This window comes from Sorex araneus, chromosome 2 (assembly GCF_027595985.1).
Source record: "Sorex araneus isolate mSorAra2 chromosome 2, mSorAra2.pri, whole genome shotgun sequence".
Taxonomy (NCBI): domain Eukaryota; kingdom Metazoa; phylum Chordata; class Mammalia; order Eulipotyphla; family Soricidae; genus Sorex; species Sorex araneus.
Window position 1 is genome coordinate 332,377,073 of NC_073303.1, and position 27,414 is coordinate 332,404,486.

Here is a 27,414-nt window from a genome sequence, read left to right on the forward strand (position 1 = left end):
TACTTTTTTATTATTATTGTTATTTTGTTTTTTGTATCACACCCAGTGATGTACAGGGGTCACTCCTGGCTCTGAACTCAGGAATTACTCCTGGCAGTGCTCAGGGGACCATATGGGATGCTGGGAATTGAACCCGGGTCAGCCGCATGCAAGGCAAACACCCTACCTTCTGTGCTATCGCTCCAGCCCCCAAACATGGAATCTTGTTGTACACCTGAACCCAATATTATGTCAATTATATTCGAGAAGTAGATTCTATTTACCTCTCCTCTCTAAATGGTGCTCCAGATAGTTAATAATCTGTAATACTAATCTCATTATACCAGCCACATTAAATCACTTCATTAAATCAGCTTGCCAATTCAGGATATCAAGTTGCCACTAGGCTTCCTATTAGTCACATCTCTGTGAAGACAAATGGAGGAAATTGCTGTGTAGCCATAGCTTGTCCCAATTTTTCTAACTAAGGAAAAGCACTGTGTTCTTCCACACTCTTGTTCTTTCCTATAAATCATCAGTGAGACTCGGGGCCGCAGCGATAGAACAGCAGATAGGGCGCTTGCCTTGCACGTGGGTGAGTTAGGTTAGACCATCTGCACCTCATGTGGTCCAGTGAGCACCGCAGGGAGTGATCCCTGAGCACAGAGCCAGGAGTAAGCCCTGAGCACCGCTGGGTGTGATCCCTGAGCACAGAGCCAGGAGTAAGCCCTGAGCACTGCAGGGAGCGATCCCTGAGCATAGAGCCAGGAGTAAGCTCTGAGCACCGGAGGGTGTGGCTCCAAAATGTTCCTATCTATTTTGACTATTAGGACTAAATAAAGGCTCACATAGCTACCGGGGCTTGTATCTCATTTTATTTGCGCTTTTCAGCAACCCTGGGGTCACGCTGGGACACGCGAAGAGAGAACTGCTGCTCCTCGGCCACCGTGCCCGTGAACCCAGCACACCTGGCTCAACACACCCCGCAGAAGTCATGGATTTGGGGACAACGACTTGAGCCCGGCCACTGCTCTATTCCCCCGCCAGGGCCTGTCCCTGCCGCCGCCCCGCCGCGCCTCGGATTCCCGGGCAGCGACCATACTCCGCGCCGCCCACTGCCACCTACCCCGCCCTGCCCGAACCAGGAAACCACCGCCAGTGCGTCGCACCCAGGTTCCCGCCCGGGCGCCGAGCGCACAGGGCTCATCCGCCGTCAGTCCAAGGGTCACCCTCTTATAACAGAGGCCTATTAATCCGAATTAAACTACCGCGAGGCGGGCCCACGTTCCCGCACCCCGCGCGCCCGCTCCCCGAGGCCGCTCTAGCCGCGAGCAGCGCCCAATCTCGCTGCTCCGGTGACGTCATCCGCAGGCGCCGCAGCGTGGTGGCGGGCACGCGCAGCCTAAAGATGTCTCCTACGCCGCCGCTCTTCAGTTTGCCCGAAGCGCGGACGCGGTTCACGGTGAGCAGACGAGGGGTTAAGGTGCCTATGTGACCCGGGATGAGCTCGACCCTCCTGCCCTTGGCGCCCCTCGGGTTTTGCCGCGGTGGGGCGGGCGCCGCGCCTCGGGCCTCCGGAGCCCGCCCCGCTTCCTCCCCGGGGTACCCGGGCTCCGCGGCGGCCTTGCTCGGCCGGGCCGTCGGCGGGATGCTGGCTGCGGGCGGGCCTGGCTCCCGGGAAGTGGCGGCGGGGGGGCTCCGGCCGGCCGGGCGCCACACCTGCAGCTTCGACAGCAGGAAAAAGGGACAGGGCAGGGGTGCCAGATGCTTTTCGTCTTCCCACGTTAAGGAAGCGGGTTTGTGAGCGTTTTGGGAGTCCCCCTCACGGCGCGTGTCGCTTCGCCGGTTTATAACCGAACGGCAGATGCTTCCGTCCCTGGCAGGTGAGAGAGAGCGAGAGGTTCTCTCCCTGCTCAAGCTGGTGGTTTCTTTGGCTTGTCGGATTCTTACCCGGTGTTTTTATGTTACACCTTCCGCGCCCCCAGGATGGAGAGTCCCGTTTGAGGCTGTTTGTCATTAACATTTGTACCAGTATTTCGAGCCAGGATTCAATTTCTCAGATATTCGACTGTGCTTCAGTAGTTCCAGCGATGCCATAATGAAAAGACGGGGGTGGGGGGCGGGGGAATCTGTTTCTTTATAGACTTAATTTTGTTTGCGGGAGCCATTTTCCCCCTCCATTGTCGGGTTTGGGTTTTTTGGTTTTTTACTAGATTGTATCTTGTTATTTCGTTATCCAAATCTTGTGTTGCCTATGTACATTTTGCTGTAATCATTGGTGCTCTGAAATTCTGAAAACAACGCTTAGAAATATCCAAAATCACGTAAGAGCTAAAAAAGGACTATTTAATTAGAGGTAATTTAGCGCACTGCCTGACTCAACAGTGTGTGGAGGACCCCCGCCCATCTCGTTAAATGTAGATTCATTGAGTCTGTAAAATGAGCCCTGAGATTTGCAGGTTGTTTTTGGTGGGGGCTGTGCTGAGGGATTATTCCTAGCCCTATGCTTGGGGATCACTCCTGTCAGTGCCCAGGGGACCAGATGGGATGCTGGGAATCAGCTCCAGTGCCTGTGTGCAAGGTAAGTGCCCTACCTGCTCTCCTACTGCTCTGGCCACAAGAGATCCCCATTTCTAGCAAGTCCCCAGCTGCCCCAAGGTAGTTGCTGGTATAAGTGCACAACTGTATGTGAAATTTTACAGAATAAATGACTTTGCAGTATCTTTGTCTTTGAATTATGGCTAAGACAGCAGAATTTTATTCCAGTACTTACCTGTGGAACAAGCTGCCTCGAAGAGGTAAAACTAGAAGAGCTGAGCCTTGAAGAATAGATTGGATTTGAATGAGCAGGTGGGAAGAAGAACAACAGGAATATGTGACTACGCTAGAGTGAGCTTGACTAAAAATGTAGACATATGAGTGGACTTAGTGGACAGTAAGTTTTGAAAGATTGAGTGGAATAACATTTTCAAAACCAAAGCATGTAAAGAAAGATTCGCTTTCAGATTTTTTTTGAAAGTAGAATACCACAGGTCCTTACATAATCTTCCTGAATAACATCATGTCATTATAACATGAGAAAAAAGCTCCTTATCCAATAATTGGAGGGGCCTACTTTACTATAGATTCTCCTGCCTAACTTGTAGGACTCTTATTGATACATTTAGAGATAGCTCACTGTACCCCGGGAATGTGATACAGAGATGGGAAGAGGTAAAACCTGAAATAAGGAAGTCTACTTGGGGTGTTCTTATGCTCTTATCAGACTGAAAGTGATGAGAGTCTGTAATAGAAAATAGGCTTGGAAGACTTTACTAATAGAATGGTCAATAATTTTTTCCAGGTCTAAGCACTTTTAGTTAAACATACCATTCAAGAGTGATGTTTTTCAGCACATAATAAACAGAATCATTCCTCTTATTAGCTGTTTTTATTTTTTCAGAAGTCTACCAGAGAGGCCTTGAACAACAAAAATATCAAGCCATTGTTAAATACCTTCAGCCAGTTACCTGGGAGGTAATGCATTGATACTCATGAAATATATGCCTCTTTATAATTAATGTGAACTCTTTTAAAACTGCAAGTGTCTTTTGTTTTTAATAGTGAAAATGAAAAAAAATGTACCCTTGACCAAGCTTTCAGAGGTGTTCTAGAAGAAGAAATTGTAAGTATATTTTTAATTGTTAAAATTTTGCTGGCAAATTAAACTTATTTTTAAAGTTGCTTTTATTGTTAGACTTGATATTTAAGTATTTTTTCACAGTGAGCTTACAATCTTGTGGGGAATGCCTTGATCTTAATATTGAATGTAGGTAATAAGGATTTTGGAAATAGTGTTATTTAAGGATTTGGTTTAATAAATGAAAAAATCCATGGCCCAGAGATAGTACAGTGGGTAGGGCACTTGCCTTGCATCAGCCAACCTGGGTTCGGTCCTCACCCAGCACCCCAGATGATCCCCCAAGTTGACCAGGAGTGATTTACAGAGCCAGGAGTAACTCCTGAGCGCTGTCAGCTGTGACTCAAAAATCAAATTAATAAATAAATTTTAAGAAGAAAAAAATCCTTCTCCAAGTAAGTGACTGATAAAAAAGGTGACCATGAGTCTTACTGAGCAGAATTAGAAGTTAAAAGATGAGCCTTTTTATTTTACTATATAAACAGGAATTCATCCTGTGTCTGTAGTGGCATGAAAAGTCCTATCTACGATGTTCAACTTTTGAATTGGAATTAATTCCCTAACTCCTCTACATCACCCTCATCAGTGAGCATACCAGAATAGCTAGGTTTTGTGCAACTTAAGAGAAATTTGAACATGAGCAATCTGTATTTATTTGCCATTAGTGTGATTACTGAGTGAAAAGTTCCAACAGTTCATTAGAAGGCTAGGGATCTGTCCTCTCCTAATAAGCATAATACTGAAGTTGTTTTGGGGCTGGAACAATAGTACTGTTAGTGGGGCACTTGCCTTGCATTCAGCCACTGTGGGTTCGTCCCCTACACCCCAAATGTTCCCCTGATGCCTGCCAGGAGTGATCCTGAGCACTACCTGGTGTATTCCAAAACCAAAAACTTACATATATAATCTCCCTAGTTTGTTTTGTTTCAACAAATCTGTAACAGATCTCATTGCTCTTTAAACCTTTTGTGAAGTAGTGGACAAGCTGCTTTGCTTTTCTGAACTTCAGTTTCATTTGTGAGAAGGGAAATACAGCGTTGTATAAAACTTACTGATTACTCAGTAAATGCTATTTTTTGTAATGCTATCGGGTTTCGGCATAATGTTTCAATATGGCTCTCTCTCAAACATTGATGCACCAGATTGATAATTCCCCTAGTCCTTTGACATGTGCCATTGATTTAGTTATGACCTCAGCACTTCTGTGTTTGATTATCTTAAGCCTTTATCATGCTAGTGGAACCATTTCATAAAACTTGGATTTTGTGGGCCACTTGCTCATTATTCACTTGATATATTTCATGGTTCTATAATATATGTAAGTTCTATAACTTATTTTTTACATTTTCATCTTAGTAATTTTGTCTTCTAAGAAATATTATGTTACCCAAGAATAGTAGAAATAAGTACTAGGAAGTTGACTCCATGGCTTGGAGGCTGGTCTCTCATTCTGGACAACTCAGAGAAGGGAACACCAAGTAAAATGTGGTCGGAGGTCATGCAGGGGAAGGGTGACGCGTGCCGAATGTAGACTAGAGACTGAACACAATGGCCGCTCAACACCTTTATTGCAAACCACAACACCTAATCAGAAAGAGAGAACGAAAGGGAATACCCTGCCATAGTGGTAGTTTGGGGTGGGGGGAGACGGGACTGGGGAGTGGGAGGGACGCTGGGTTTACTGGTGGTGGAGAATGGGCACTGGTGAAGGGATGGGTTCTCAAACTTTGTATGGGGGAAACATGAGCACAAAAATGTATAAATCTGTAACTGTACCCTCACGGTGATTCACTAATTAAAAATTTAAAAAAAAAGAAATATTATGTTATCCCACGTTTGTGATAATCAGTTTCATGGCAGTATTATATTTTTACCTAGTCTGAACTCTGGCCCCTAAATTGTTTTCTCCTCTGTTGGTAGATAAATCATTCATCATGTGAAAACGTTTTAGCTATTATTTCTCTTGCTATTGGGGGAGTAACTGAAGGTAAGTGTTTTTTTTTGTTTAATCTTGGACGTGATGTGCTTTGTTTAAAACGTACTCTCCTATACCTCTCCATCTATCTGATTTTGTTCATTCTTCAAATTCTGACTCTCATCTTTACCAAGAAGTCTCAGTGATAGTACCTCTTTCATCTCTATTATGCAGCAAACATTGTGACACTTGACTCTCTTGTTTTATTTGGTTACTATTTATTGAGCATCTACTATGTGCCTGGTACTGAACTAGGACTTGGCGATTCAATGGCAAATAAAACATATTTCCTGAAGACTCTAGTGGCATTTAAGTGACTCTAAATTTCAGAGTGGAAATTTAAAAAGCAAAGCTACCATATTTATTTGACCTGTGACCCCCACTTCAAAAATTAAAAAAAGTAAAAGTCATGATACTTCTCTAGAAATCTGTCTTTGTTAAATGAAAAAAACAGAAAGCACTCCCCAGTTAAACTTAAGGTTACTACCATACCCCTAGATTATTCCACTAGAAGGGGAAAGGCAGTAATGCCCACTTTGGAAAACACTGGGTGGAAAGGAATTTGGATAATGAATTTGTCATGCAAGTTCAACATAAATAAAGAACTCTTGTGGAACACAGGAGAGAGGTGATATAGTAAGGAAAAGTTGAACGGTAGACTAAGATCATTTGTAAATGGCTTTGTGTGCCTTACTAAAGAGGTGTTATGGAGGAAATTCTACTGGGAAAGTCTTGTGAAAGACTGAGTAGGAAAAAAAATGGGGCAATAAGTGATTAATTTTAGGAAACACTTTCAAAAGCACGTATTAGGAAATAGAAGCTCTAGCCTTGCATGTGTGAGGCCCTGGGATCAATTTCTGGAAACACAACATGCTCAATAGGAGGAACTCACTAAATATTTTCAGAAAGAAGCAATGAAAAATTAGTCTGTCAGTGCTCTTTCACAAGTTTGGTCAAATTACTCATTTGGTTAATTCAGATAATTTTTGTGAAAACTGCCTTTTAATCTAAGGCATTATGCACGTATTAATACTTATTTCTACAAAAGCTAAGAATATTTAAATTTGAATTCTACAGTGCTGTGTCCTTTGTGCAGCTTTTGCTCAATAGTTTGTAGCAGAAGTTAGTTCAGTGATTAACTTGATGTTGCTCTTACGCTCTGGTAATCTTTACCACATGCAGATGGGTAATCCTTAACATTTAAAGGTATATTATTATATTTAGAACTTTCATTTTACTCCAGAAAGATGAGGTCTTAGGCACTTAATTAAACCATAAAGTCCTAAAATGTGTTTTAACTTTTCAAAATTTATTTTTGTAGTGCTGGCAAATTGAACATGGCCTCACACATGCAAAGCATGTGCTCTAAAATTGCCACATCTCTGATCTTTTTTATTTAATTTGACGGCGAAAATTCATTTTTGAGGGACAGTGTTCCTGTTACTGTTTATGTGACATGTTTTCAGATTGTCCATAAGTGTTTTGTTAAATTCAACTCAGCATGTATTGAGTGCCAGAACCTATACTAGTTAAAACATACAATATAGCTACTTTTTAATTGCATTAATGCAGCCAATTCCCAGCACCACAGATGGTCCCCTGAGCACTGTCGGTGGTTCCTGAGCACCGAGCCAGGAGGAATAACTTACCTTGATCATCACAGGGTAGATGACTCAAAAGTTAAAACCCCCAAGCCCCAATATGCCTACCTTTTAAGCAGTTCACAGTCTACATGGACAAAGTTAAACAGGATATGATGATTACTATAATTTACATACAGTGTGCTTGGCAAGCATGGGTTAGTTGTCCTGCTCAAAGGGGTCAAGAGGACTTGTTTTGATTAGCTGATACTAATGCTTTAAAAGATGCTATAGTACCAGAGAGATAGTACAAGGGTTTAGGCACTTGCCATGCACACAGCCAACTCCAGTTTGATCTCAGCACCACTTACAGTGCTTCAAGTACCACCAGGAGTGATCCCTGAGTACAGAGCCAGAAGTCTTGAACACTGCTGGGTGTGGTCCAATGCCCCCTCCAAGCCCCAACAAAGATAGAGTAGGAAATCCATGTGCTAGGCTGATGACTGGGTAGGGAAAAAGTATTCTATTGTTAAAATATGAATTATGATCATAGCAAGGTATTTGAGAACTAAGGAGGGCATAGCTATGGTCAGGGTTTAAAGTAAAGCAGAGTGGTGTAGAGGCTGGACATTATTCTGAAAGTTGTAGGGGATGATCACCAGTAAATTTATTCTATATGAAGCAGCCATGCCCTAGCTTAGTTTTACTGAATCAAAATCCTTGGGAGTGGAATCTAGGTAATTTTCTTAAGTTCTATAATTACAAATGAAGGGTAACTTATGCCAGACTTCACTAAGTAAGAGCAGAGAGTATGCCTCAGTTCTTGTATGTATAGGGCACATCACAGGAAATTAAGTGCTGAAAGAGAGTTAACTAGTCTCATCTCTAGCCTTGCCTACCTGTACTCCCTGTTGTAACATCTTTCATTGACGGACCTCACTGTGTGGTTCCTGTTAAACAGTTCTGATGATCAGTTTGGCTTCTATTGGGTTGAAATCTTTTGTTTTTTTTTCTTTTTGGGTCACACCCGGCGATGCACAGGGGTTGCTCCTGGCTCTGCACTCAGGAATCACTCCTGGTGGTGCTCAGGGGAACCCGGGTAGGCCGTGTGCAAGGCAAATGCCCTACCCACTGTGCTATTGCTCCAGCCCCGGGTTGAAATCTTCTTAAACCAGCTCTCCTGTCATATGACATCCCAAATCTGTCCTACCACTGCAGAGTAAATATGTTTCAGAGCATAGTTTATCAGTGCATTGTTTGAGCTTGATTTACTTTTGCGTGCAATGTTTAAGTGGCTATTTCCTTTTTTGGGTTTTGGTTTTTGGGCCACACTCACTAGTGCTATTTTCTTAACAATTGTACTTACTACCTTAAAATGAAGGAAGAATGAGCAAAGACATAAAACTGTTTTAGCTAGCTGTATTACTTTAAAAAATTCTTAACTGCTCTAATAAGTTGAGGTTTTCTTAATTTTCAACAATCTTTCCCCTCAACAGTACAATTATTTTAAATATTTAATACTAGTTGAAATCAGTATTATACCTTTTATCTTTTTTTGAAGACATTTCAAAATGACAAAGACACTAACAACATTGCAGAAGTGAGAGAAAGGGCAAATACTAGTCATGATTCTTCTACTTTAAAATTACCATTTTGGTATATGGTTTTAATTTCTTTTTAAAAATTATTGTAACTTATGGTCCCCTGAGCACTGCCAGGGGTAATTCCTGAGTGCAGAGCCAGGAGTAACCTCTGTGCATTGCCGGGTGTGACCCAAAAAGGAAAAAAAAAAAATTATTGTAATTAATATACATATAGTTTTGAATTCTGCCTTTTTCACTTAACATTATATCATAAGCATTTTCCAAGTTGAGTTGTAATAACCATCGTTTTTAATTGGCTGCATTATATTCTTTCGAATAGCTTAGTGGTGAAGAAAACAGACTGTGGAGCCAGACTGCCTGGGTTCGTATCCCAGCTCTACCACTTACTGGCTCTATGATCTTGGGCAAGTTACTTAACTTCTCTGTGTCTCAGTTTTCCCTTTTGATAAACTGAAGATAATATTACCTACATAGGTTTGTAAGGATTAAAGTATTAGTATTTGTAAAGCAGTGTCCCTGACATATAGTAAATGCTCTAGCATTTTTTATCAAGATACCATCATCATTGTTACTAAATACACATACAAAAACTTATTAAGTATGTCCTATTTGAGGATTTATTTGTGCTACTTCCAGTGCTTGTCTTAATAAAGCTTGTATTGGCAAAAAGTACCTCTATGATACTTTTCAGAGTTATTTTTGCATGGGCTATTTTACTAGACAGTCCTTTAAACCTTGACTTGTGCTCCACTTGAAGGTATTTGTACTGCCTCTACACCTTTTGTATTGTTGGGAGATGTTTTGGACTGTCTTCCTTTGGATCTCTGTGACACAATATTCACTTTTGTGGAAAAAAATGTTGCTACTTGGAAGTCTGTAAGTACCTTGTATTTGTTGTTTTGGCTCATCCTGAAGATAGTATTTTCTATAGCTTCGGAGTCCTTTGGATAGAAATTTTGCTTAAATTTCTTAATATTGTTGATTGTCAAAAAAAATTGTTATTATGAACAATTGTATATTCTGTTGGTGAGGGTGACTAAATCATAAACAAAGGTAGAAGTGCAAAAATCTGAATAGTAACAAGGTTAAAATGTCCACTTTCGTGTTTATTTAACCAGTATCAAAATTTGCTACCATCTGTGCTCAGGGTATAGATGCAGGGGTGCCGGGGTGCCGGGGATCAAATCTGAGTCATCTGTGTGCATGACAAGCATTCTACCAGCTGTCCTGTCTCTCCAGCCCCAGTTCCTGGAAATTTCTAACTAGAGCCTCAGTTTCTTCAGCTCTTCAGATGGACATCAAGAAATGGCTCAAAGGGCTGAAGCACATGCTTTATATTTGGGATGCCTGGGCTTGATCCCTGGCACTGCAAGGAATTCACATTCCTAAGCACCTCCAGCAGCAGTCCCTGACATTGAGTAGCCCCAAGCACTGTTGGGTGTGGTCCTTTTTAAAAAGGGACAATATCATTGTGTGTGGACTGGAGCAATATAGCACAGCAGGTAGAGCCTTTGCCTTACTCGTGGCCAACCTGGGTTTGATTCCTCTGTCTCTCGGAGAGCCTGGCAAGCTACTGAGAGTATCCCGCCCACACAGCAGAGCCTGGCAAGCTCCCTGTGGCATATTCGATATGCCAGAATCAGTAACAAGTCTCAAAATGGAGACGTTACTGGTGTCTGCTCAAGCAGATCGAATAACAGTGGGAGGAGTGCTACAGTGCTGTATCAAAAAATATTTTATTTTTTGAAAATACTCGATAAACATCAGAGTGGCTTAGTAGATTCTCAGTCCATATAAATGTTCTTTCATATTTTACTTTTACTTCCTGTTACCGTTGATGGATGTACAACATAATTTCTGTCTTAATTTCAGAATACATTTTATTCTGCTGGGAAAAACTATTTACTACGTATGTGCAATGGTAAGTAGTTGTGATGAAATTCTTTTAAAATACAAATACAGCCAGAAAAACAGATGGTAAATGAAGCAAAAGTGATTAAAGATAATTTTTTAAAATTTTTTCTTATATATATATATATTTATTTTTCTAACGTAAAAGCATTTTGGGGGGAAAATGTTTTAGGAATAGCGTTATCCACACCACAACTCCCCTCCCACTCCCCCTCCGACCACTGGTCCCAGCCCATTCTTCTTTCATGGTACGTAGAAGCCTTGCTGTTCACTCCTTCCGCCCTCATTGGTAACTTCATCTCATCTGAGGCTAAGGATTTGTTTTGTTTTCATTGATGTTGTCTAGTCAATTGAAAAACAGTTTTTAACAGTTTAGTTTTTTGTGTTACTGGGAATTTTACCCATTTCCTCATACATGAAAGACTTGTGCTCTACCACTGAGCTTGAATCCCCAAACCTAGTTATCTTTGTTCTAAATATTTATTAAAACAGACTTTTAATGATATGTCCTATTCTGGAGGGGTTGGACATTATGAAAATTTTAAAAATTTAGTAAAGTCTATGCTGTTTGTACTCAACTTGTTTTACTTTCTAATTTCTATTTATTTTTTTGGTGACAATAGTTTCTAGTCCCATTTTGATAGTATTCCTTTAAGAAAGTTCTTTTGAGAGACTGGTTAACAACCTGGAATGATCTCATAACCTTCATTTGCATTTATTGGTAGATCTCCTAAGAAGATTATCAAAATCCCAGAATACTGTCTTCTGTGGACGAATTCAGCTCTTTTTGGCCAGACTTTTTCCTTTATCAGAGAAATCAGGTAAGCTTTTATATATTAAATAATAATGTTTTGCAGGGAAATCTTTAATAGATTAGAATGTAACAATAATGGCCATAGAAGTGATTTTAAAATAAACATGTATAAGTGCCACTTAATTTTTTTTTCACTTACTAGTAAAATAGTAATGCTAATTATTAATAATACTCATTCTAGTGTATAATACAGGTAAGTTTTTTTAAAGGTAACTCTTAAAGACATTGATTTGTTTTTAAGTACAAAACTTAGAATATATTTTATAGCTAAATCACATTAAAATGTGTAAATGGGTCACAGAGCCATCATGTTGGTATTTCATCTGTTAATTATGTGCTGATTTTTCTGCTTCTATTTTCTTCCTCAGGCATATTTGCCTATGTCATATTTATCTATGTCAACAATTTTTATTGTGAAACATGGTAGAATCTCTATGATACAGAGAAACATACTTGAATTAAATGTATAATTATAATGTATACTTCTGTAACCACTCTCTAGGTCCAAAAGTGAAACGCTTTCAGTTCTCCAGTTTTTTTACAATTTATTCAAATATAGATCTTATATATTTTTAGTGCCAGGAATTGAACCCTGGCCTCATTCACGCAGAGCATGTGCTCTGCTGCTGAGCTGCATCCTTAGGCACATCTTATTATCTCTGTCTCAGTGTTCCTTTGATTAATATCAACTAATATACCATATGTTCATGTGTTATGAGGAATAAATGAATTAAAATATGGTTAAGAACTTAAAACTGTATGTTGGCCATGATTTTTATGTGTGAAGTTTTGTTTTGGTCATGTTCAGTGCTTTTTTCCTATTTATCTGATAACGGTCAGAATTAATTTACATTTATGATTTTCCTACTAGTATCACTGTATCACTGTCATCCCGTTGCTCATCGATTTGCTCGAGCGGGCACCAGTAACGTCTCCATTGTAAGACTTGTTACTGTTTTTGGCATATCGAATATGCCACAGTTAGCTTGCCAAGCTCTGCCATGGGGATGAGATACTCTCGGTAGCTTGCCGGGCTCTCCGAGAGGGGCAGAGGAATTGAACCTGGGTCAGCTGCATGCAAGGCAAACATCCTACCTGCTGTGCTGTCACTCCAGCCCCCATATTTCTAACTTTTGATCTGTGATCATCCCCCCCTTTTTTTTTGGTTTGTGTTTTGTTTGGGGGCCACACCCAGTGATGTTCAGGTTACGCCTGGTTCTGCACTCAGGAATTACTATTGGTACTCAACCAATAGTAATTGAGGATTGAGCCCGGGTAGCCCACATGCAGGGCAACACCCTACCCCACTGTACTATCCTTGTGTATGTATCCATACATGTGTACATATACACATCATAGTTAGGTCTTATATAACCTTTTTAACTTATCACGAAAAAAATTCTTTGGCACTCCAAATACATTTTTGAAATCTAAGTTTGTTACTTCTTGACTTCACCTTTTTCTTGTGAATTTATTAGTTTTTATATTTTGGGGTTATGTAATAACAAATTTACACCCAGCCCCCAGATTTACATTATTTCAAACAAATTTTATATGATGAATTTCTTTTGAATCTTTCTTTTAAATAGGTCTTAACTTGCAGAGCCAATTTAACCTGGAAAATGTCACTGTTTTCAATACTAATGAGCAGGAAAGCACACTGGGTCAGAAGGTAAGCCTTATATGTAAAGAACATATAAGTTTATTAAGATCATACATGACTAGGACTTCTAAATCATCAGAAAATATAAGGACCATGTTCTGCCTTCCTTACAGGGTTCTTTATATGTACTTTTATTCCTAAAATGAGATTCTGTGTATACTATGTTGAAATTCACATTTGTGGGGGGGGGGGAGGGTTGGTCCACACCCTGCTGTGTTCAGTGCTTACTCCTCACTCAGTGCTGAAGATAATCCTAACGGTGATCAGGACAGGGGTGCCAGGGATCAAACTATAGTTGGCCACAGGCTGGGCTAAGTGCCTTAATCTCTATACTACCTCTCTGCCCCTCACTTTCATCTTTCAGACATAAAATGGATATATTTCTGCATCTGTACATTTTAATGCTTCATAAGTCTTTAAAAGTCTTTAAAATCACAATCCCCTATATGGGCATACAGGTAGTGAAAATGAGCATTATAGGAAAAGTATCGTGGGGGATGGGATTTCATGGTCAAGTTAGTATTGGGGGGGGAACTGAATTAAATTCACATTAAAATTACTGTGGAGCTTAGGAGTTACTGTGATCATTTTATTGATATTTGTCTAGCAGTGTGTAAACATCTTTCTATGTTAACAGCACAGGCTTTACCTTGTTTTAATTTGCAGCACACTGAGGATAGAGAAGAAGGGATGGATGTAGAAGAAGGTGAAATGGGAGATGATGAAGCTCCAACAACTTGGTAAGTTCTTAGAAGTTCAGATTTCGTGATTTATAAAGATAATGCCTTAACAATCACTTAGCAGGTGTTGAAGTGAGGTGTAGATAAGAAAGTCATGCTTATCTTTTTAGTTTTTATGTATCTACTTTTAAAATCACAAATCTTAAATTACTAGATGACTGATTCAGTTAGCTTCTGAATTGCATGCAGGCATTTTGCCACATAGGCAGTTTGTTACTTACAGAGTCTAGATGGTTCTCTCATTGAAAAGTCAACCACTGGTGACCTAGATACCTCTCTCCTGCCTAGTCAACTTTGTGGACCAGTACCCATGGGGATTGGCTGTCTGTTGTTGTCGTTGCTGCTGTTGTTTTGGGGCCTTGGGGCTTACTCCTGGCTCTGCATTTATGGATCACTCCTGGCAAGGTGCAGGGGACCATAAATGGTAACTGAGATTGAATCAGGGTTCTCCAAGTGCGAGGCAAGTGCCCTACCTACTGCACTATGTCTCTAGTCCTCTGGGCTGACTTTTTAATGAAGTGGGGAAGATAAGAAACTTCCTTTCTCTCTTTACCTCTAAATATCTTATTGGTTTTTTACCTCATCCTCCTTAGCCCTGTGCTTCCTTTCAAATAATATATTGAGGCTGGATAAATGCAGTGAGAAAGAGAAACAGGGTGTGATGAAAGAAAACTCACTACCTCTCTTCCATTGTCTTAGATGACAAACTTCCTATTTCAGTTAGAATTATAAGAATTTCCTGAGGAGAAATTTTGGGGCTGGAGTAATAGCACAGTGGGTAGGGCGTTTGCCTTGCACGCGGCCAACCCGGGTTCGGTTTCAGCATCCCTGAGCACCACCAGGAGTAATTCCTGAGTGCAGAGCCAGGAGTAACCCCTGTGGATCGCCAGATGTGACCCAAAAAGCCAAAAAAAAAAAATTCCTATTTCTGCATGGGGAGATACATTCTGATTTCTTCCAGATTACCCAAAGAAATACAGAAAGTAATGTGGGTTCCTATATTTCTTTAGATAATCTGGGAAAAATCTGAGTATCAGAATTCTTCCAAGATTAGTTTCAATATTTCCTTTGCATAACTTCACTGAAAATTATGTTAAGTATCTGTAAGACGTAGTAATGCCACCTCAGTTGGAATGGACTTAATCATCAACTTCTTAGTTGGAATGGATTCAGTGATCAGCATCTGTTGACTAGAGGTGGCCTAATGGGGCAATTATTATTGTTACCTAGTATTAATATATAGTAAGATATATAAAGTACCCAAAAGTCTTTTCATTAAGATATACGAAATACTCAGATGTTCTTCATTATCCAGTAACTATTTGATTTGGCTTTCTTTTTTTCTTTTTTTGAGACTTGTCTTGAGCTAAAGTAGGCTTTTAGGGAATTGCTGCATGCAGTGTGACCACCTTAACCCCCATACTACCTGGTCCCTTCATTGGCCATTTTTAATTGATAATAAAGAATTATTAAGAGTAAACCCTGAGGACTGCCCAGTGTGGCCCAAAAACAACACCCCTTCCCCTCCAAAAAAAAATCTCTTGGATAAAATCTAAAATGTTTAACATTAGCTATTAAAATTCTTTATAGTTAATGATTGCTTATCATTTTTAAAGTTAAAAGACTGGTTTCTCACTGTAGTTTTGTAATGTAATCAAATTAGAATTTGAATTATAACCTTAAAGACACTAAAGAAAAGGCTTATGGCCAGGAAGATAGCTCAAAGGGCTGAAGCACATGCCTAGAATACTCAAGTTCAAACCCCAGTACCACCCCTCTTTCTGTGTCCCAGCATCACTGGGTGTTCCCTGGCGGCCCCCAGCACCTCCAGATTCATGCAGCACTGCCTCAACCAGCCCTGGCACTGAACTATTAGTAAATGCTGAGTATATCTGGAAGTGGCCCCTGGGGCACTTCAAATATCACTGGAAATCCCCAAAAAATGAAATGATTTTTTAAGGAAATGACTTAAGTCATTAAGTCTTTTTATCCCTTACATTTTTGTTTCATACTCGGGCTGATTATGTCTTTTAGTATATGATGCTTATGGTTTTTAAAATACATTCAAATTCACACTAATAAATGGCATAGAAATAATTTCTTATAGAAAAGTTTGTAGACAAGAGGTGAGAATACTTGTCTTCAGGGAGGACCCACATTCCTTCTCACTATTCTGTCATCTGTTAGTTTAATCTTTTTCCTCGGGTCCAAGATGGCCCATTGTCATATCTGCATGCTAAGCAGCAGAAATGAAAAATGGAAAACACAGCCATACCTAACTCAAAGGGCCTTGGAAGGCATTACTTCTGAAACAATTGAAATAGTTCGTTTCTGGCCAAAATTTAGGAATTTCACTACAGAAGATAAAAAGGGTTTGGGCCTATGAACCCCTGAAACTGTTTCAAATTTTACATGAATATCAAAGAAAGCACACTTTTCTTGGAAAAAGATCATAGCTCTCAGCAGCCACTTTTTTGTGGTAGCTGTTTTGGGGACACACCTGACTCTGCACTCAGGGATCACTCCTGGCAGTGCTCAGGGGATCATATGAAATGCCAGAGATCAAAAGTGTGTTAGCAAGGCAACCGCCCTATTTGCTATACTTTCAATCCATCCTTCTCATCAGTTTCTTAATAGGGTTTTGTCACCCAAGAAAACTTACGTGCGCTTAGATATTTGTAGAACTTAAATGATTTGTTCAATATATTGTATTATTGATTTTTTTTTTTTTTAGCTCCATTCCAATTGATTACAACCTGTACAGAAAATTCTGGTCACTTCAGGATTACTTCAGGAATCCTGTGCAATGCTACGAGAAGGTTTCCTGGAAAACTTTTCTCAAGGTGAGGAAAAAAATTATTGATTACTGAAGCCCCATATTTACAGATAATGGCAATGCCAAACCTTGACACTTCCCAGCTGTTTTCCATATTCTGTGTTAATACCTTTTTAATTGCAGATGCTACATTGAGAATATTTAACTGATTTTGTATATAAGTTTGCTGGTTACATACTTAATTTCACAGTAAATGTCTGTATTCTCAAAAGTATTTCTTTTCGTTGCTTTCTCCTTTTACAACTTACGTAAGAAATCACATTTCTTCTGAAATTGTTCCTTCTTTTACAGTATAAATGACAATTTTGCCCTCATTTTGCTATACGAACTTTTCTTGCTTAATGTGCATAGTTGTTAACTAGAAGCTAGTTTCTATATATTTTCATAGAGAAGAGCACTAAACTGGTGAAAATAATGCCATATTAAACTAATTGATACTTTTGCTTTACAGTATTCTGAAGAAGTTCTAGCTGTATTTAAAAGTTATAAACTAGATGATACTCAGGCTTCAAGGAAAAAGATGGAAGAATTAAAAACAGGAGGAGAGCATGTATATTTTGCAAAATTTTTAACAAGTGAAAAGGTAAAAATCTTTCCTGTTAAACATACAAGAAATTTTCTTTAATTTCTGTAATAAGCATAACCTGAGCCACTAAACAAAACTTGAATCTAATATTTTTGTGTTTATATGTGCTTGTTTAGCTGATGGATTTACAACTGAGTGACAGTAATTTTCGTCGTCACATCTTGTTGCAGTATCTAATTTTATTTCAATATCTCAAGGGGCAGGTCAAATTCAAAAGGTAAGTTAATATGGACAGTAAGTGACTTCTTAATAGCAAAACATGTTCTTTATTGATGTGTTTTTCTAGACTCTGTGCAAGAACACATCAGTAAAACATTTTGTTGCCACAGTATTAGATAATCAGAGGCTTATGTTTTCATCACTGGATATAGGACTGTTTACTCCAAAAGAAAACACCTGAATCGTAGTTCCTGTGAATGAGTCTGTCCTGTAGAGCAACATTAATTAGGGCGTCCTGGGAGTTCTCAGGTGGCTACTGAGGGCTCTTTCCTCCTGATTTCATCATTCCCTTTTCATCTCACTCAGACCCTCTCAAACATTGTTTGCAAACAAAGTCAAAAACACTTCTCTCAGGCCAGGGAGAGAGAAATGTAAAGGAATGGCCTACATGAGGCCCCAAGTTCTACCCCCAGTACCATCTGCCTTAAGCACCACTAGGCCCCTTTTGCTCCAAAAATGTCTTACAAGAGGTGGCACTGTACACAGGCATCAGTTTGCAACATAAGGCATTCCTGTTTCTGAGGGCATTCAGCACATGCATATAGGACTCTGGGGAGCTCTGCCTGTAGCAGAGACTATTTCCTCTTGTCCTGTCCATAGCTAAGTCTGTAGAGCTCACTGCTTCATTGTGAACTTGGGCGAATCACTTTAGCGATTTTTACCTCAGTAGTCTCTAAGTCACATGTAGTCTTTATGAGAGGCAATTTTAAAAAGCAATTAAAGCAGTTACAGTGCTTATATCCTGACACAATAGTCTATAAACATTATTGACTAAATATAAAAGCACATAAGGAGAGCAGAGTTAATGGCAGTTATTAACAAGTTGAGGTCTACCGCAGCCCTCACGAGGGATTTAGTCATTTTGTATTTTAAATACATGTTAAAGGGGTGCAACATGCCTTGTCCACTATCCAGAAAAATGTTAATGTCCCGGAGGCTAATATTGCACATTAAGCTTATTTTAAGAAACATTGGAACTGGAGTGATAGCACAACAGGTAGGACATTTGCCTTGCACGCAGCCGACCTGGGTTCAATTTCCAGCATCCCATATGGTCCCCTGAGCACCACCAGGAGTAGTTCCTGAGTGCATGAGCCAGGAGTACCCCTGTGGATTGCTGGGTGTGACCCGAGAAAAAAAAAAAAGAAACATGATTCTATAGTTATATTATTAATCATTGAAGGTTTTATTCTTTACCTTCATGTCTTTGACTAACCCTTATATAGAAGATAAAGTATAATAACCCTCATGTATAGTTGATAAAGTGTAATAATTTTCATAATGACTATTCCTGATAGTTTTGAAACTGTTTACAACATGGATAATTTGTGTTATACACATCATTTTACTTTTCAAGACAGTGTAATAAATCTTAAGTGTATATTGCTGTAACACACTTTACTGTTTTGTTTCTCTAGTTCTAACTATGTTTTAACTGATGAACAATCACTCTGGATTGAAGATACCACAAAATCAGTTTATCAAGTAAGTTCAACATGCAACAAACCCATGATTGAACAAAATGGAAATTTAGAATTTTCTTTGTTTCAGCCCCAAATAGGAAAATAAGGATAAAGTTAAGCTCAGGTACAAGACCACAAACACTTCTTGGTTCTCTGCCTACAAACCACTCCTATGATGCAGAAAGTTGTTGAAAGCTTAGTATATTCTTTCTAATCACAGCTACTATCTGAAAACCCACCCGATGGAGAAAGATTTTCAAAGATGGTAGAGGTATGTAAAGCACATAGTTTCATACTCTCCTTAGCACCACATTTTAAAAGCCTTTCATTTAGCAAATGTAATGTCTTTGGTTTTTCCAGCATATATTAAATACTGAAGAAAACTGGAACTCATGGAAAAATGAAGGCTGCCCAAGTTTTGTGAAAGAGAGGTAAATATAGGGGCTGGAGAAATAGTACAGTGGGCAAGGTGCTTACCCTGCATGTGACACCCAGGTTCAGTCCCCAATGTCCATATGGTCCCCTGAGCACCACCAGGAGTAACCCCTGATCATTACTGCATGTAGCGCACCCTCCCCCCTTAAAAAAATAACCAAATTAAACTTAATTTGTGATAAGCCGTGTGAAAAGGTTCAGATTCTCCTCTGACATTTTAATGAAGCACATGAGTTGACTTCTAATATCTAACCACATTAATATATAGCTGTGGTCTTTCAGGGAGTGTGCATTGGTTTTGAGGCCACACCTAAGCAGTTTGGGGGTTACTTCCAGTTTTGAGCTCAGGGGTCATTCCTAGAAGTGCTTGGGATACCATGCACTGCCAGAGGTCAAATCCACACTACCAGTATGTAACAGCATGTGCTCAGTCCATGGAGCTATCCTCCTAACCCGTATGTCTGAGTTTCTTATATTTAAAACTGTTTCTGAAACAAATTGATTACGGAGGAAAAAATACTCGTTCTTTGTCATTTGTTTTCTAAAGTATTCATTATTTTTAAGGGGGGAGGGCGGCAGGGAGAAGCTGACAATAAATTTTCTTCCTAAAGGAGGAAGCCAGTAAGTTTTGAATAGTAGTAAATAGGGCCAGATAGCTTGTCTTGCAGATGCCTGGCCCAGTTCTCCTGTCACAGCCTGTGACTCCCTACTCCCCCAAAGCACTGCCAGCAGTGACTGTTGACTACCACCACTGCTCAAAATGTAACTAAATGTTTTACATTAAACACTTTCCATCTTTGCTGTTTTGTAATTTCTGCTCTTTCTGCACCACAGAACATCCGATACCAAGCCGACAAGAGTAGTACGGAAGAGAACAGCACCAGAGGACTTTCTAGGGAGAGGACCTAACAAAAAGATTCTGATGGGAAAGTAGGTGACTTTTTTTCCATAATAGGATGTATCAGTCACGTTTACATGAAAATGTTACTATAGAACTCACCGGTTTTTGTGGTGTTTCAGTTTTATGTAGTGGTATGTACAAAGATGATTAAAGCAAATCACACCCCATCGACCCATGGATTTGTCTGAGGTTCATGCAACTGCAAGACTTTCATTTTTGTTTCCTTTTATAATCCGGAGCCCTTGGCTGTGACATTTTTCCAGAGCATAGATAGTTGTTAAGACTCATTCAGCTACTAGTAGTTCGGTCCTTGAATCTGTGACCTTCCAGTTTCACCTCTGTACATATAAATTTGAATACCAAAGATTAAAATACATCTATTAGCACCCAAAGATTCACCGTTGTCTTTGCTGTTTTTTCTTTCTGGCTTTAGGACATAAAATGTCTTTAAAAATAGGAACATTCATTAAATGTTTGTCTATTCTACAGTGAGGAGTTAACAAGGCTTTGGAATCTATGTCCTGATAATATGGAAGCCTGTAAATCAGAAACAAGGTAAATTTTAAATGTTCATGTGAAGAATTGCTTTTATGAAATGTTCTACAAAGTAGACTAGAGCCTTTTGTGAAATACATATTTATACAGGGATGACTATAAAATGATAAATTTCCTATTTGTGTGTGGGTTGTGGAAGGATGAAGGCCAGTGTGTGTAGACATTGATACAGGTAGAACAATATTTACCTAGCAATGTCATGGCAAAGAAAGGTTAATTAAAATACCAATAGAATGGTTAAGTTGTGGCCATGTTGATATAATGAATTGTTTACATTGTACATTAAAAATTACCAACATAGGTTTACTACAGAAAAATCAGACTTAAAGATACGAACAGGATTCCATTAATAGAAAGTTTGGCAAAGATTCAGAAAGATGTCTTTTGTGTACCTTTCTGAAAAGTGACCCTAGAAAGGAAAATATATTTAGGGAATGGTACACGGGCACTCTCAGCTATCTAGGATAAGTCACATTTACATCTGATATTCATTGCATTAGTCCTGATTGCTTGCAATATGTATTTAAAACAAGAAAATGGTTAAAATACTTATAAAAATCTAGTGCAAAAGTTTTTGTTTGTTTGGGAGCAATTTATAGCAGTGCTCAGGGCTTACTCCTACCTTTGCACTCAGGAAGTACTCCTGGCGATGCTCAGGGGACTATATGGGATTCTGGGGCTTGAACCTGGGTCAGCTGCATGCAAAGCAAACACCCTACCTGCTGGCTGTATAGCTCCGGCCCCTACAATTCCCTTTGGTGGGGAGGAGAGAGAGGTAAATTATTGATCCCCTAGAAATTCATGACTACATGTAGGGCTTTACTGCTCTGGAACATATTTCTCACTTAAGAAAACCTGGACTAGTGTGACATGTATATACATGCACAAGATACATTTTCAGGCCTATGACATTTACCAATTAAAGAACGTTACTATTGTAATCAAGTTTGTAAAACATAATGCTTGGCTTTTTTGTCAAAGATATCTTATGAGATTCTTAGATCTTATTAATTTGCTTAACTATCAACATTTTACATTTCTAAAAACAAATTTCACAAAGATGCAATTAAAAACTGACCATAATAATTAAAATGAAGTGAAAGTTAAACTCTTGAAATTTCAAAGTGACTAGTTATGAATTTTGTTTTTTTAATTCTGGTTTAAGAAGGAAACATCCGTACAGGTAGACATAATGCAGAAATTTCTGCCTTGCTGGTGACATTTAAGTACTATTCTGAACTTCTGCCATCTCTGAGCATTAACACTGCCATGTAGTATACATTGCCCCACATCTAGCGTATGTATGGTATAGTACCAGTTGTATCCCCTCCAAACATTTAGTTTTAAGTCATTTACCTCTTTAAGATGAAGAATTCCTAAGTACTATAACTTGTGTGGGTAGCATTATAATTGTGTACTGTCACCATTTTGAATATATTAAGAACACACTCTTGTCACTGCTTTGCTTCAGGGAATATATGCCAACACTGGAGGAATTTTTTGAAGAAGCCATTGAACAAGCAGATCCTGAAAATATGGTTGAAAATGAATACAAGTAAGTAAAGTCTCTAATGTTAATTTTCTCCAGTACTCTTAATAGTATTGTATGTACAACAACTAAAACACTCATCAGGGAGTTGCTAGTTAGTTGTTGCTCCCGCACATTCAATCACATCATTGCAAACCCTCATGTCAGTGGCCATTCCCATTGATTGACCAGCATGTGCTAGCACATCTTGTAAGTTAATGAGGTTAACCGTGGGGGCTTTTCATGACATGCAGAAACTGAGACTGAATAAATGTATGCTTTGTATCCTTCTGTAGCTCATCTGTTTCCACAGCATTATCTTAAGAGCTTCTCTAAGTTCACTTATTACTCTTAGAACTGTAGAAACTATTTTACTTTTGGAACCAGTTCTGCCACCACCCCTCAGACCCACCCCCTTTGGGGGGCATTTTTAGTCACTGAAGTTGTATTGAGTCTTGGTTCAAGTGTTGCTTACCAAAAAAAGTATTATAGAAACACGGTGAGAAACTCGGTTCACAAAATAATCTGAAATTCATATCCAAAGGTAACACTGGCAGTATTTCAATTTATTGATCACAGTGGGGCTGGTGCGATAGCACAGTGGTAGGGTGTTCACCTTGCACTCGGCCAACCCAGGTTCGATTCCTCCACCCCTCTCAGAGAGCCTAGCAAGCTACCGAGAGTATCCCACCTGAACAGCAGAGCCTGGCAAGCTACCTGTGTATGCCAAAACCAGTAACAGGTCTCACAGTGGAGACGTTATTGGTGCCCGCTTGAGCACATCGATGAGTAATGGGATGACTGACTGTGACTGATAACAGAGAACCTATTTTGATTTTAATAGCGGATTCCTGTCCTACACATACTGCATGTAACCAAAACTGACTTTGATGTGACTGACACATACTTAGTCAACTTTCAAAATGTGTTTGCTATTCTGAACTGCATACTGAGGAATTCTTTTAAGAATTGGATCATGATGAAAAGAAATGGTGCTTTGAAGGCCTAGGATTTGGTTTGGCAGTAAAGCCACTAGCCTTGCATGTATGAATGAAGCCACAAATTTGACATCTGGTGCTGCCCCACATCGTCAAAAGACTGTGTTCTAGTTTAAAAGTGTAGATGCTATACATTTTTAAAAGAGAAAATGGTGTGTCTACTTACCTTAGAGTTTCACGTGGAGAGTCATACTAGCTAGAATGGAATGTAAAAGTAGAAAAACTAACACTGACTTCTTTTATAGGGCAGTGAACAATTCCAATTATGGCTGGAGAGCCCTGAGACTGTTAGCACGAAGAAGTCCTCATTTTTTCCAGCCAACCAATCAACAATTTAAAAGTTTGCCAGAGTATCTTGAAAACATGGTAATAAAGCTAGCAAAGGAATTACCAGTAAGTAATATAGATCAGTATTTTCACAGCTCTTCATTGATGTTGTTTTTAAAATTGCCATTGCTGGATTTTTAAATTTTTTAAATCCAGCATGTGTTAGTTAGGTGCTTGCCTTGCATGTAGTTGGTGTGGGTTCGATACCCAGTATCCCATATGGTCTCCTAAGCACCATGCCAGGAATAATACCTGAGAGCAGAGCTAGGAGTTTCCAGGTGTGGCCCCAAAACAAAACAGTTGTGATTACCCTTTAAGGAAAAAGCCAAGTTTATATCTTGACCATATTAAAATTCCTCACCCCCACATTTAGAGGAATTAACTTACCAATAGCAACTTGACCTCTTTCTCATGTTACCTTTCCCATTAGTTTTGTAAATTGTGCTAATGTGAAATAGTAATATTGCACATAAAACTTAGAAAGAATTCAAGAAAATTGTAACATGGTTCTCCTCAGTCTTCCCTCAAACAATGTCCATTGACAGTCCTTACATTCACTTTAACACTCCAGGGTAAGTCTGGCCCCTCCACTTGGACTCTCATGACCACCAAAAGTACTCCAGCTGTCTTCATTTTATAAGTTGGCTTTTACTTTTTTTTTTTTTTTTTTGAGGGGGAGTCAGACCCAGCTGCACTCAGGAGATTCTCCTGGCTTGCTTCAGGGACAATAAGGGATTTTATAGGCTCCTGTCGGCCATCTGCATGACAAGTGCCCTACCTGCTGTGTTATCATTCTGGGCCCTCTTTCACATATTCTTCATGCTCATTTTTAGCCTCCTTCTGAAGAAATAAAAACAGGCGAGGATGAAGATGAGGAAGATAATGATGCTTTACTGAAGGAAAACGAAAGTAAGAAATTATTTTGGCTGTTTCAAAATAGGAAAAGATTAGGATTCTTTGTTGAGAGGCACATTATTTAATTTGATCTACTTCCCAACTACTACCATCTTCCTCAGTTCTTAGGAAGCTTTAAACCTAAAATACTATTTTTTTATACAATGAAATGTGGAAGTGCTGGGAAGAAAGGTACTTCTATTTGAAGGTTACTCCACTTCACCTTCAGGATGGGTGGCGAGAGGGAGCAGCTGGTTTCAGGGAAGCCAGGGTAATATAGCTCAGTTTCCAGCTTTGATTAATTTCAAAGTGATCGTAAGAATAACAAATACAGTATTAAAAAAATAGGAAAGAATATAAAAAACCTTTAACTTATTATAAATTAGTATCTCGATAGCCCCATAGCTTTACAGTGTATATATGCATGTAACTTACATTTCCTGTGTTTTCTAGGCCCTGATGTTCGTCGAGATAAACCTGTAACAGGGGAACAAATAGAGGTATTTGCCAACAAACTGGGCGAACAGTGGAAGGTTTTGGCTCCCTACTTGGAACTGAAAGACTCAGAAATCAGACAGATTGAGTGTGACAGTGAAGACATGAAGATGAGAGCTAAGCAGCTACTGGTTGCCTGGCAAGATCAAGAGGGGGTGCATGCAACACCTGAGAATCTGATTAATGCACTGACTAAGTCTGGATTAAGTGACCTTGCAGAAAGTCTAACTAATGACAATGAGACAAATAGTTAGCTTCTTTCTTTTTTTATTAAAACTGTGATAAGATTTTTGTTAACCAAGCAGCATTTCATAAGAGGTCCACTGGTTTTGGTAAACAATAAACATTTTTATATAACAGTTGTACAGTTGGCTGATGCTCCAAGAACAGAATGCATATAGGCTCTTAATAACTGACCTTTGGGTTTGCACCAGGGGGTGGGGGCGGTTGAGCAAACAGGTTGAGGAAATGACCAAAATATGACCTCAGAGTCATGTAATAGATTTTTTTTTTAAATGTAATAAAGTCAAAACTTAGGGTCATTGTGTTTCCTAAGAGAATACTATATCAAATGTCTCCATGTGCCATTGTTAATCCTGTAAGACTTTCTGAAACTATATGATTCCTCTCTTATGGCTTTCAAGCAGGGGACTAGCTTGGTCCATTTATCACCAGTTTTTAATTAGATATTATCTGTGGTTCCTTCCACACATTAATGAATGCTGGAGTTTAGCAGCTGCCACACTTACGGGTTGCAATGCGTAAAGTATTTATTATCTGGCCCATTATAGAAAACCTTTGTCGACCCCCAAACTAGAAGAAGCAGGTCAAGCCTAAAACCTAATTGTATGGACCCCCAAAAGTTAAACTTCTCCAGTCATTTAAAATAAGGACTATCTCAGGGATCACGGTGAAGTGCAAATGAAACATTTGTAAAAGCACTTTGTAAACAGCCAGACACCAGTGAAAGCTGGATATATAATAGTTCACCTACTTTTCCCATTCCCATAAGCACTGGGACTCTTAAGTTAGGTCATTCTGAATTCTAAAGAAGGGCAACTACATATTACACTGTAATGTTCTTGCTTGCTTAAGCTTGATTTCACTAGCTAGTCCATCAGGATGCTAATATCAAAGAGCCTTCAGTGCTAATGTGCACAGCATATAAGGCACACTCAGGAATCAAGACTTTTCTACCCACTCTCCCTTCCCTCAAAGACCTTACATGAGAGGTTGACTTCTAAAAAAGCCTGATTAATCTGAAAATCTTTGGATTAATGCTTTTTGGACCAAATAAAGGTTTTTATAGTGATGACAGAGTACTACAATTTTTAAAATCCTAATTCCATACAAGGTTTATATAATTTGCTCTAAATCTACTTCACCTGATCTAGTAGTTACACATTTCCGGCAAATCAGAAAATTGGAATTCTACTGCAAAACTTATGCCCTCAAATTGTTCAGACAGAGCCAGACCAAATTTAAAAACCTTAAGGTTACTGGTATTATACCAATATATAAAAGAACCATTACTATTCTTAAAGTCTCACTTTGCCCAGTCTATCAAGCACCCCTGCCAACACAGTACTGATTGCCAATAATCAGAATTTAGCTTTAAAAAAAATACATGTTTCTCTTTAAAATTACATTGTTCAAAATGTAATTTTTAAATTGTACTATTTAAAATTACATTGTTCAAAATTGAAAGGAAAACAGTCATTATTCTCTAGGAATCTAGTAATCAGCAGGCTATGCTCTGTAGAGTCAAAAAACCAAATTTCATAATTCCCAAAGCCTTATGAATACCGTAACTAAAAAACCAGTCCTTTCTTTAGCAATCAGGCTCCTGAAATAAAATGAGGAACTAATTATACTAAGATGTAAAAAAACAAATATCTCATATTTTTGGTACTCCTACCATCACTTTAAAAATCAACTCACCAAATTCTTGACATTTATATCAAGATTTTAGAAATTGTCAGGACAGTAAATACAAACACCAACTTAGCCAAGAACAGATTCTGATAACTTTCAGCATCCAGAAACTCCATTACTTTTACATCTTTGTGTTTCTTTTTAAACAGAAAATCTGATCAAGCAAAGAAGAAACAATTTTTCAATGGATGCTTAACAGCAAAAGAAAACTATCTGCAGAAACTGTTATAGGATTTAAATATACCTGAACATCAGCCAAGCTCCAACACTAATAGACAAAAGACTTGAGGTCAAATC

General features: G+C 39.0%; 1 protein-coding gene across 1 annotated transcript; it reads left to right on the plus strand.

The window, feature by feature from the left end:
- Positions 1 to 1,305: 1,305 nt before the first annotated feature.
- On the plus strand, positions 1,306 to 25,541 carry THOC1 (THO complex subunit 1). The gene is made up of 21 exons (XM_004606009.2): positions 1,306 to 1,441; positions 3,422 to 3,495; positions 3,583 to 3,643; positions 5,579 to 5,645; positions 9,575 to 9,693; positions 10,690 to 10,738; positions 11,454 to 11,549; positions 13,132 to 13,214; positions 13,872 to 13,945; positions 16,680 to 16,788; positions 17,233 to 17,364; positions 17,484 to 17,584; positions 19,005 to 19,071; positions 19,270 to 19,320; positions 19,410 to 19,480; positions 20,319 to 20,414; positions 20,875 to 20,940; positions 22,412 to 22,495; positions 23,712 to 23,859; positions 24,627 to 24,702; positions 25,141 to 25,541. Exons 1-21 carry the CDS (start codon positions 1,388 to 1,390, stop codon positions 25,434 to 25,436), a joined length of 1,974 nt encoding a protein of 657 aa, XP_004606066.1. The 5' UTR covers positions 1,306 to 1,387; the 3' UTR covers positions 25,437 to 25,541.
- Positions 25,542 to 27,414: the final 1,873 nt, after the last annotated feature.

Bases quoted from the DNA above. Each gene is read 5' to 3' on its own strand.
- THOC1 (XM_004606009.2), top strand. From the start codon at position 1,388: ATGTCTCCTACGCCGCCGCTCTTCAGTTTGCCCGAAGCGCGGACGCGG. The intron at 13,946-16,679 runs GTAAGTTCTTAG...TTTTTTTTTTAG, and splicing joins GATGAAGCTCCAACAACTTG to CTCCATTCCAATTGATTACA. The intron at 19,321-19,409 runs GTATGTAAAGCA...TGGTTTTTCCAG, and splicing joins GATTTTCAAAGATGGTAGAG to CATATATTAAATACTGAAGA.